The following is a 12,224-nucleotide window of genomic DNA, read 5'->3' on the forward strand; positions in this document are numbered from 1 at the left end:
TAATGCTAATGTCTTTGTACTGTTTCTGAGTATATGACAAATAGGATTAGCACACTATCATATTCTGCTTTATTTATGTTTTACACAGCGTTTTTGGAATTGGGGCTGTACTACAGATGCTAACATTAGCCTAAACTTTGATATCTGGACTAACGTGAGCTGGGCAAATATAATTTGTTGATATGCTGGTCTGGGACACTTTCAGCAGATTCTGACTGAATTTCAAAACTGAAGTATCAACATACTGAAGCTCAGACCTCCTCTTAATGAGATCGAGATTGATTCCCAAAAATTCAAGGCATACGGCTTCATTAAAATGTAAAAAGTTAAAAAGCCTTTATAATTGAGGCTACATGATTAAAGCTAAGACAGATCTTGTTGACCGTATCGACTGGTCTTCCTCAGCGTCTTCGATGAAGCAGTGGGCAGTTTTTGGAGAAAATCACAACCTCTCGTCTATACTATAGCATCGTCGCAGCTCATTCAAAACACTGCAGCTCGTCTATTAACCAGAACCGAGAGCAGAGAGCACATTGGTCCAGTTTTGGCTTCCTGTAACACTTACAATCGATTTGTATAAAAAGCCCTTCATGGACAAGAACCAAGCTACATTGCTAAAGCCCTTGTTCACTACGTGCCTTCAAGAACACAGTGATCTTATGCTGCTGGTTTATTGGAGGTTTGCAGTAACAGCCGTAAGAGAATCGGGGCTGCAGCCTTTGACGATTACAACCTGAAGCTCTGGAACACACTACCTACAGATATCAGGGGAGCCAGCTGGCTAAATATCTTCAAAAGAAAGCTAAAAACTTATCTCTTCACTTTAGCCTTTAACTAGCTTTGACCCTCCTGATACAGGCGTGAAACTTTTGTGCATTGCCTCACACATACCCACTGCTGTAATTCTTTTACAATGTGGTATTTTACTTGATTTTATGCATTCTGTGTAGTCTATTTTAACTTTATTTTATCACTACTTCTCATGGGGTATGTTTTCCATCTTATCTTAAGCATTCTCCTGATAAATATTGCAGTGTGTTTTTTTTAACCCCCACAGCACCACAACAGGGTGGTTTCTCCTGGGGCTGCTTTGGGCTGTGCCTGACACAGATAATACCCACAGTGAGGTTAAGCCCGTGGGAAGACGTTCTGGGGGAGGCTGAAACAGGCTTATTTCGGTTAATCAAGACCGGTGGAGAATCTGTGTCCGTCGGGAAATTGGAAGGCTCTGTGTGTGTGTGTGTGTGTGTGTGTGTGTGTGTGTGTGTGTGTGTGTGTGTGTGTGTGTGTGTGTGCAAATACTTTGAGTTCTCGCCTATTAAATTTCAAATTGCTGACTGCCACTGTAGTAAAGGAATAAGAGAGCATGGAGACCTTTGATGCTTCTGTTTTCACCCATTATTATGAAATGGGTTTTACCCTCCATCTTATTCATTCACATTAATTTTCGATCTCTGCTTTCATGTTCTTTCTGTGTCTTTTCTTTATGTGAAGCACTTGCTGCATGTGATTTATTTGCTGTAAAGCACTTTCAGCTGCAGCTGATTCTTGCATTAAAGGTGCTATATAAATAAGCTATTGTTGTTATTGTTATTTGTTATCATTATGAATTCCTTCTAAATCAGTAGTACCTGCTTTGTCTTTTATCCCTCTCAGCTTTAATTAGTTAATCAACGTGATGATTAGCTAATCCCTTTTGACATATACTCAATTGAAAACAACACAAAGACAATATATTAAATGTTTTACCTCAACTTCATTCATTGATTGATTCATGTAGATATATGCATATTCTGAATTTGATGCCAGCGACACATGACTTTAACACTGAAGTTACCCAGGCCGTTTGCATGAGGCGTTCACATTATTTTGTCTACCCCCCAGTCTTCGCCTATATGCCGCTGCACATCTGCTCTCCAGCCTCATTTGCTCGCCCTTTCCATCCTCCCCTCAGGAGCAAAGCAAAAATAATCTCTTCAGCCTCACTGTGTTATTCTGACCCTTTTCTTTCAATTCACATTCACTCCCAGGCCTAAGACCTTTCTTTATTAAAATCTGACATATAGCACCAATCAATAAATCATCTGAGGAAGGTTTACTTTGGATTATCTGTTATCTGTCACACAGGAAAATAAATAAATAAATAAGAAACAAACGCTGGGCAATAAAACTGTAGGCTGAGCTGAGAAGATACCACAGAGCAGGTGATTTGTCATCTGAGCCGTGTTTATCTAACAGTACTGACCTTTTGACAGAGGGAACAGAATTTTTCTCTATCTATGGGAAAGGTATCGGTTGCAAAGGTTCAATGAGTCGCTGTTGTTTCCGCCTCCATTTTTATAAGATGAAACACAAACATTTACTCCACTTTTCTGACAGGCAAAGTGAAAAAGCAAAAAAAACACAGAGAGAGGTGGATGGATGGTGGAGGAACAGGTGAATCCCCACAATCTTTAAGGGACGGAGCAATATTTAAATTTTTTATGCTGAAGACAGATGAGAGGCGATTAGCTTAGCACAAAGACTGGAAACAGTTGGCCTGCTCTGTCCAACATTAAATCACATCTTTTAGCTTGAAGCTCTAAAACTCATTAATTAATTGGCGACATCTTGTTTGTTTAAACCGCACACAGACATCAATTGTTGCCTGGCGACCTCTGTGATGACACCAGGACGTCGTTGCACCGGGCCACTGTTCGCTGAGAAATAGTTCCAGCACGTAACTCCAAACAACTTGTCTTTTTAATGGATGACAATGGCAGTCTGTGAGCTGGTCTGCTGGTCCCCTACTTTGGTCCAGATTGAAAAATCTCAACAACTACTGAGTAGGTTGCCATTACATTTGATGCACACGTTCATGCGCCCCCTGACTTTTCTACTGCCATAAGCAGGTAAGAATATTATTTGTTTAATATTTGTTTTACGGTCAAACAGCTGAAAAAATTATGTAACTTATGTTTAGTGCTAATTAAACATCAGCATGTTAGAGCCATGAACATGGCTGTACTCTAAATCTTGTTACATGTCTGTTTGTGTATCTAACAGTGGAGTCGGACTCTCTGTCTTTATGCAAGTCCGTCCTTCGAATGTCTCAACAATCGTCAATCCGATCCGACTTTACATTTGGCAGGTGTATAGCTGAGGACCCAAGGAAGCGCAGTGTGTATGGTGTATTGGTATAGTGTACATTCAAGGACAGATGAATAAAGCGAGTCTTGTAAGTTTGCCATTTTGCCAGTTTGTGTTTTATGGTCACACCTGGAGGCGATGCAACAGTACTGCGCTTGGAGATCTCCCATCTTGGTAATACTTCACGTTCTCTGGATGCAACATGCCTGCCTGCTCCAGGGAACAAAACCTCCCCCCAGTGCACTATTAAGGTATGAAAAATCTGGGGCTTCTTCATAGACACTGAATGGGGCTTTGACTTCAATGAGGCCTTAAAATGTAAAAACGTCATGGCAGATAGGTTGGAGGAGGCACAGTATCGAGTGTGAAGTTGTTTGGATGAGCGGTTCTCAAGACAGCTGCAGGCAGGAATACTGGAGGCCAAGAAATCGGCCGGTTCTGAACACACATTTTGAACAGGCGCAGCACTGGTGGATAAACAAATGAGATACATAATGTTAATTAGTGCTGGTAGCCTGAACTTTGGACAGAGCCGGGCTAGCCGTTTCCAGTCTTTATGCTAAGCCAATTGCCTCCAGGCTCTAGCGGCTTACTTAACACACAGACATGAGAGTAGTATCGATCTTCTCATCTACCGCTCTGCAAGAAAGTGAATAAGTGGATTTTCCAAAATGTCAACGTGTTCCTCTAAAGAAAGATGAAAGGCACTGGGAGATGTGCTCAAAACTACCGACAAGCCTGAGGTTAAGGTTGAGCTGCAAAACATTCATGTCAGAGGCTGAAACATGTTGTAATCACACATAGAAATTACACAGAGTGTAGTGCAGTGTGACTGGAGCAAGCGCAGCACTATGCACCGCCAGCAGATGGCAACGATGGGCAGCGGCAAGGCCCCAGATGTGATGGCAGAGCTGTTGCTGGATATTGCATGTCAAAATAAATTCACGCCTTTTAAAGGATTAGGCTTCCCCTCATTACATCACAACACACATTTATTCAGCAGAAAGGACGCAACTCCTGATATGCAACAACACACAAAGAGGTGGGGGGGGGGCGTGACGAGTCAAATAATATGTGGCCGTGTAAAATAAAAACTACAAGCGCATAACACCCTTTTTCTGAGCAATTCACATTTCTTGCATGCACTTAATGCTTCTTGACTCCAAGTTCCTCTGGGTATTGCTTCATTAATGAATGCAAATGGAAAAGGCTTACTTCAGTGGTAGAGTATGAATAATGGAAGTGCTCTGGTAATGTTATGCAGCTAGTGGAATTAACCACAATCGTGGGAGGGAGGGGTGCTAAGTGTAGAGGGTCAGGGATGGGTTAGAGAGACCCACAGCAAGCATCGCAGACTCACCTTCACATGGATCTTGATTGGGAGAGGGATGCCCTCCTTCAGCTCTTTGGTTTTCTCATTGAAGTCCTTGCAGAACTGTCCAATTGGGATTCCTCTCTGGATGGGAAAACAGGGAAATAAACAGGGAAAAATGATGGAGGATCGTTTTAAAATGTATGAGAATTGTGAGCTTGCAAACATTCAAACGTCACTCGTGTCACACTGTGCTGCCAGAATACAGATGCCTGTGCTGTCAGTCAATCAAAACACTTCAGAGAGGTCTGACTACATTTGCACACATGAATGGCTCAGGGAAAAGGCATGTCGCCGTATTTGTGACGAGTGTGAGTGTTCGTGTGCTGTAACATTCTGAGACATTTTTACACTTTTACACTGTTATATTCACACTGAGCTGCTTCTCCGTGTGTGTGTGTGTGTGCGTGCATTCCTCTGTTTTCCCAGATAGAGTGTGTGTGTGTGTCTGTCACTCGAGCTATGACTGAATGCATGTTGGTGCCCAGAGCCAGAGCAACCCAGTGATGAATGAGCCTCCCATTTTCCAACTCCTGCAAGGCCAACCAGAGCGAAAGCAAAATGGATGGGTGACATTAAGTCAACACCCGGCCAATGCTGCTCCTTTGCACCATTCCTCTTTGGAGCTGAATTCAGTGGAAATGACTAATAAAGAATCTAATTATTACTGCAGAAATTTATACTGACCTTCAGCCGCCATCCTTCCCAAAGGCAACACACACTGATTGAAATGTTCATTTCAGACATGAGGGGAAGAAAAAAAGGGTTTTTATACAGTTTAATGGACTTGCGATATTCTATTGCTCCACAACAGAGCAGCGCACAGCTTTCAGATTCTAATAATGGATCTGATGAAAAGTCAGTCATCCTGAGACATTCTCCAATGACAGGACGCGGAAGACATTTATTTGAACTTAACAGAGCAGAAACTTCTCTGAACATCATTTCCACTAAAGGCTTCAAAAGCACCTGATGAATTCCAATCAGCCGCTCCGTCTACACGAGCCCGTCACTTCATTAGTGTCCAAAACGCTACTCATCACTCACCGGTGCTTCTGTGCGTCCGCTGACACAATAACAACAAACTGATTGAAATTTTAACACATCACATCATGAGTCGAGGCAGGTTATTGTTTCAGAGCTGATGAGTTCTATTTGAATTACAATATCCAATTAATGAAATGAAACGCAGCTACGTCCCCAGAGCCCTCACTAGGCGCTACCTTTCCTCCCCTCCCATGCTTATTAATAGTAATCCCATGTCAACCTCAATACCTTCTACCCGTGCCCTTCCCTCCCTCCACATCCCATAAAACAACATAGCAAGGGTAAACAAGGAGGGAGGGAGCAATGAAGGAAAGTCTAATTAAATATGGATTAGTATAAAGGCTGTGATGTTGGGTATGAGTCAAAGCAATCCCTCGGGCTCTGCCTCACACATTCAGCTCCGGCTCCTTTCCTTCTGTTCAGCCCATGTCGGATAATGATCTCTCCCACCGACTCAGATGGCCCTTTCATGCCACACAATGCCATGAAAGGGCGTCCCCGAGCAGCCAGAGATAATGCCTGATGCTTCTAAAATGTGCTTAAGCACGGACGGCGAGACATTATGCAGACAGAGGAGCGACTATTCTAAAGATAGACAGAGGCAAAGACTTCACGTGGCCTCCCTGACCAGACAGTCTGTGCTAAAAAAGGTCTTGAACAAACATGAAAAAAAGGCTAAACAGGGGCAAATAAGAAAAAAGACTGCCCTGAGGATGAGAGACGCGACCCACTTGGGGATAGCAGACAGTATGCCCTGAGTTCCACACACAATTGTGTATGCACCAGAGACAGGTAATCATATTTTAATTAAGCTGTTCCACAAGAGTCCAAGCATCTCACATTCTGAAAATGACAGCGTGAGCAAGTTTCATTCTGTCCTCGGGCTATTTAATAGTTTAACTGCAGTAATTACCGCAAATTGAACCATGTTAGTAATTGCAATCACACTCTGTAAATGTGGCAGAGGGCTGGTGTGCCGTGAACACAACTTTCAAGGTTGGCTCCTCCAACTTCACATGACATTTATCAGAGAGCGAGAGAGAAAGAGCGCTGGAACAGTAACATTCATGCCCTGGCCAAATCGCTAACCCCGCTCACTGCATCTGAGCATCTAATCATCCTCGAGTCCGAGCTGCTGGATAAATCCTCTCTCTTCCACCATGACTGATTAGAGCCGGGTGCTCTCCAGTATAAAATGGCTGCAGCCCATCACCCAAGGCGGGGCCTTCCACGCCGGCTGTGGACAAGGACATTCAGCCGCACATCTTCAAAGACTTCTGAGATCCTGGGCACCGGGATTAAACGCTAATCTACGGAGATATTTCTCGCCGTCAAATCCAGCAGCGACAGTGGTGAGTAATTGCTACATGATCCATTCAAGATCAGCGTGGCCGAGTCTTATTACTCATAATTATGGGAGCAATTAGGCATTTGCAATTAAAATCTGAGAAGTGTCCATTTGATTTGACCCTTCCACCATATTCTCCGCACTCTTTTTTGACACTCCCTCCGTGTTAATGTGATTGGCCTTTCAGCTTCACTAACTCTTTTTAACAAGATGTAGCACTGGTGTGGCAGGATGGTGTGTGTGTGTGTGTGTGTGTGTGTGTGTGTGTGTGTGTGTGTGTGTGTGTGTGTGTGTGTGTGTAGGGGAGGAGAGACAGGAATGGGAAAGAGAGAGACAGCTGAGGTGTATAAAAGTTGTCAGAATGTGGCCAGTGATCGTGGTCAATATTTGAACAAAGAGACGAGGTTTGTTTGACCGAGGTGAACTAGAAGCAAAGCGAAGGCCGCAGGAGGTCCTCATGAATATGGGTGAGTGTGTGTGTGTGTATGTTTATGTATGAACACTTCAGCCTCATTTCAATCTGACAAGACTATCAGTTCAAGAGTGGGTACGTGTGCATATTAAGCTGCCAGGGACTGCTGACGGTGAGGAAGTGTTCACTGTATGTGGTCGCAGGTGTCTGTGCAAGCGAGAGAACAGAGGGGAAAAAAAAGAAAGAAATGAGAGAGGAAGAGAAAAGGAAAGGAGGAGGGGTGGGGGGGTGAGATGGAGGTAGATGAGAAAGAGAGTAGGTCAAGAGAAGTATTGTGCTTATGGAAGCGTGGCAAACATGGAGATAAAGGACACAGACGCAGGATAAGGCCTTGGGGCAGGAGGCGGGATTAATTGCCCCTGGCACACAAGGCTACTCGATAAATGGCCCCGGGCGGTCGACCCAGAGGAGGGCTGCGATACGGTGGCGAAGGTGTTACAGTGGAGAGAGGCTGGTGGGAGGCGAGGTTAATTAAACTCTTCAGTGTGAAACACTCTCATTCATTACCTTCATTACCTTGTTCATTTAATCTGCTCCGCTGTTGGCATTTTATCACATTCAGCCCCATTGTAGCGTCATACAGCTGATTAGGTTTCATGTTGAACCCTCAGCTGCAGAGGGGGTAACTGAGAGTGAGCACAGCGGGTCAGTTCAGGTCTAACAGACACAAACGCACACAGCAAACAGCACAAAATAAATTGAGTTCACGCTGGACATGCATTTTACTTGATTTTCCACCCTGGAATCAGTGGATTAGTCTTAAAAGTGGAAAATGAAAACGATTTTCACCCTCAGCCTCCAGTGAACTGTGCTGAGGCCAATACACAGGCCTGCATAAAAGAGCCGAGGAGCGCTGTTCAAATGGGCGTGAGCGCCGAGCTAACGGAACAAACCAAATTCAGAGACTCCTCGTTATAACAACCAAAACAAGCCAAAACTTCTCTTCACAGCGTTGTTGCTGTCTGGATCTTTGCTTAAAATAGATGCAGCCTCCACTTTTTGGTACCTGGCACCAGAAGAAGAATTTGCTGTTTGAGGGCATGGTGAAAGCATGAAAGCGAGCGAGCGGGCGAAGGTGGAACAAAATGGATTGCATCACGACAAAACATCCCATTTTCAACTCCATTAGGTCTCCCTCACAGTCTTGACAGTGTTGTGCTTTTTGCCACTTCACATGATTAATCACGTGCGGAGGCTGCAGCAGAAACACAGGAGCCTGAACTGCGGCTGAGGCTCCACGCTGGAGACGACTGAACAATCACATGATACGCTGACAAGTGGAGGAGAGACACACAAAGAAAAGAGAGTCAGGAGCTGGAATAAAGTCTGGCTGCAACAGCAACGGATAGCAATGCTTTAACAAAGCCTGTTGTGTTTGTGGAGTATTCAGACAGATACTAGTGAATTTTGTACACGACAAATATGTTTGGTTTTTTTAAAGAAGAACTGCATCGATTTTACACACCAAAGTGTTTCTATCTCTTGGGGAGCGCTAGCGCATTTGTGAAACAGCTGTATGAAGCCTTTTGTGGTTTCAGATGGAGCTGCGCAGTCTGACAATCTGACTCAGGTGATGTCACTTGAGTCAGCCTCGCTTGTGGCCGTAGATACGTCTGAAAATAACAAAAATCTGAAGCCTTCTCCTCATCTTGACTTGAGGCTAATGCTCGAGGCTACATTAGCACTTACTAGCATAACACACCAAAATCCCAAACCAAACTGCTGGCGGTCCAGTTGCATTGCTGGTAATGTAGGCACCCGGTTTTGACAAGGAAGAAGACTGCACAGAGACAAAAAGACATATCTGGTTCTGCCGTATTGATTTTGATTTTTTTTTTTTTTTGTTACTGTCCATCATGAGTCTGAAAACGTTACAGGAGAGCAATGCTAAATCGGCGGCACACTCTTTTAATTCATGCCTCATACTCTGAGATGACACAGAGTAAAAGCCACCAGGAGGGAGGTGAAGGGATTAAGGCCTCCGTGTTTGCCATGTCTGCGGAGGTCAGCCTTACGGCTAATGTGGAGCATTGTTCACTGTTGACGCCTTTAGCATTCTTGGACAGTCTGTAACCCCATGTGTCCTTCCAAACTTCCCCAATCATGTCTGAAGCAAAAAGTGATGACTGCACAGTACTGTGGGCAGCCTGTCCGCCTGGCTGCCCCTCGCCCTCCTCTGCTATTCTCACTGTTCTGTCCTGTCCTTTTTCCTGCCTCACTCCCCCCTTTCTCTCTCGCTCCTCTCTGAAAGTGAGCCAGTGCGCAGAATGACCTTCAACCACACCCACGGGGAACAAAAAGAAAGAAAACAGAAGCACAATAGCAGGATGCGGGAGAGAATAGGATAAACAAGAGGAGATGGGTGACAGAAAGAAGAAGAACAAGAAGAAGAAGAAGAAAAAACCCCACGCTGAAGTGAGGAAAATGGAAAATCTCTCTTCTCTTAGAAGCCAGCAGAGCGCAGAGCTGAATCTGACAAGAAAGATGACTCTCCATCCCCTTTCTCACCAGTCTGATTAAACCTCTCACTCTAAAATGAACCCGGCACACTCAGAGCCATAGAAACGAGGGGGTTCAGGACTTGAGCCTTTGCTAAAGGTGCAGATTGGAATACCTACAGATACACTTGAAGAAGCAGTACCTTGAAGGCAAGGTGACGCTAGGAAATTCCTTTAAAATAATAAAAAATAAATAAATAAATAGCGCCTGTGGCCAACAAAGGAGCCAAAATTAAATTCTTCAATGAGGAAAGCAGCCGTCTTTTAACACTGTTTCCATAAAAATTCATTTTGGGCCAGATCTGCTTCAGAAATTCCCAATCCCTCTGTTTAAGTATGCAATAAGCCGACTGTAATGAGTTAATCTACAACAGAGGGATGATTTCCTTGTGTGGCTAAGACAGTAAGCAGACAGAAGGAGGACTAATTAAAGTTGTAACATCTGCCTTTTGAGCTCTAAATGTGTCTACAGGCTACAAGCATCTTTCGCTCCACTTCCTCCGCTCTCATTTGGAGCGAGGAAGGGTAAATAAGGTATCAGCCTGCTCCCGAACAATGCAACTAATCTTCTGCGAGTGGCATCATCATGATTACCATAACCAATGAGTATACTGTAACTGGGTGCTTTCAAGTATTCATAGCATCCTCCAGCTTAACTTCCACAGCTGATGGTTGAGGAGAGGAGGAGAAAATCGGGGAGGGTGGGAGGTCTGGACTGGAGCACGTAACATGCTTACAAATTAACAGCACATCCAAACTCGGACAGCGTGAGTGACTTTCTCCCTCGTCCTCGTCTCCGCGTTGCAGCGCTCTGCCTGCTCTCACACGAGCCATCTTTCTCTCGCTGGATCGGTCTGCGGTCCCCACTTCAACGATTCCGCGTCGCCGCTGATGCTGCCTTTCCACTTCTGACCGACTTCCCCGGCCGCTCCGCAACAGCCGGAGCTCGAGCGAGCAGCAGCAGCAGGAGCAGCAGCAGCAGCAGCAGCAGCCCCCTGCACGGCTCTCTGCCCCCGCTGCCGTGTCAAAAGATAAACCCGACAGCAGCAGAACAGAAGCAGACACTGCGGGAGGTGACAGATCCAGATTCAGAACCACATCGAGCCTCTGCAACAAACCGCGGAGCCATCGGAGATGTCGGCCACGCCAGATCTGCACGGCGGGAGGAAATCTTGATTAAGTGTGAGCCGTTTTTTTTTTTTTTTTTTTGTTCCCGCAAACTCGGGTCTGCTTGGTGTGGCTGTGGATGACTTTCCCCCTCTCGCAGCCTCGAGATGAGCCTTCTCCTGGAGCCTGACTGTGTACAAACACCCGGACTGTAGGACTTTATCACCGCGCCCGGCTCATCAACGACAATAAAAGAGACTTTATTGGTCACCGACGGCGCTTCTACTTGGTGGGGGGAAAAAAGGCTTTACTTGCTGTAAATCAAGCCAGGAGGATCGAGCCCAAGTGCAAGACGAATGGTTTGGGTAACTAAAGCTTCACTTTACTACCAGGCATGCACGGATAAGCCGACAATACCTGCTGTTAATAGGGCAGTTATGAAACAGGTGTTGCAGGGAAGCGGTTTAATACAGATTGTTAAATTGCCAGAGGATGCAAGACGTCGCACCACAGCACTGCATGCTGGGGCAGAAAAATGATAACCGCAAATTTTATAAAAGAAATAAACGTGATAACTCTGTTTAAAAAAAAAAGCAACAACAACAAACAAACAAAAAAAACAAGGTCCTCAGGCAACACTTTGGCTGCTACCTGACAAATCAACAGATGTTTCAGTCATGTGGCTTTAAGTCTGGGGAGGGGATTTATCCAGCAGTGCACTATCAGGGATTGCACATCGCCTGGCCCTCTATTAATGAATCAGTTTGCACATTATGGCATAGATGTTGTCCTGATGCCCTTGTTGCTCCAGCGGCACCTGTGATAACTTGTGAGGGTTTCTCCTCTTTGATGTAATTTGGAGCTCTATGAGGCGTGTTTATGGAAATAAACTGTGGGTGTAGACAGACTCATCTTTTTGCCTTACATGGATTTCTGTCCACCTGGAAATCACCCAATATTAATAGAAAACAAGTGCAAGTGGCAAACCCCACCCCTTGCTTTATCTCTGTCAGTGTGGGTGTTTGTTGCAAAGAGCTTTTTGGGATGATTACTTAGACACTGGCGCAGGTGGAGGGAGAGCCCTGTCCACTACTGTCACACATGATAAGCTTTAAGACAAGAACTGTACAGAAAAAATGGCTTTTCAGAGCAGAACAGAACAAGCACTCGCAGCAGGAAAAAGAACCCCTAAAATGAACTCATCTTTCACCTGCACTATTACATGCCATTACTCATGCTTACAGCGAAATA

At 44.8% G+C, this 12,224-nt stretch overlaps 1 protein-coding gene across 2 annotated transcripts in view; it reads right to left on the minus strand.

The window, feature by feature from the left end:
- The window catches only part of mrpl11 (mitochondrial ribosomal protein L11), a 39,935-nt gene that overhangs the window by 3,355 nt on the left and 24,356 nt on the right, over positions 1-12,224 (minus strand). For both annotated transcript variants that reach the window (XM_041944256.1, XM_041944257.1), the window contains exon 3: positions 4,490-4,585. In XM_041944256.1, the coding sequence (XP_041800190.1) occupies positions 4,490-4,585 (96 nt within the window). The remainder of the gene's footprint in view (positions 1-4,489; positions 4,586-12,224) is intronic.

The sequence above is a fragment of the Chelmon rostratus genome, chromosome 9 (assembly GCF_017976325.1).
Source record: "Chelmon rostratus isolate fCheRos1 chromosome 9, fCheRos1.pri, whole genome shotgun sequence".
NCBI lineage: Eukaryota > Metazoa > Chordata > Actinopteri > Chaetodontiformes > Chaetodontidae > Chelmon > Chelmon rostratus.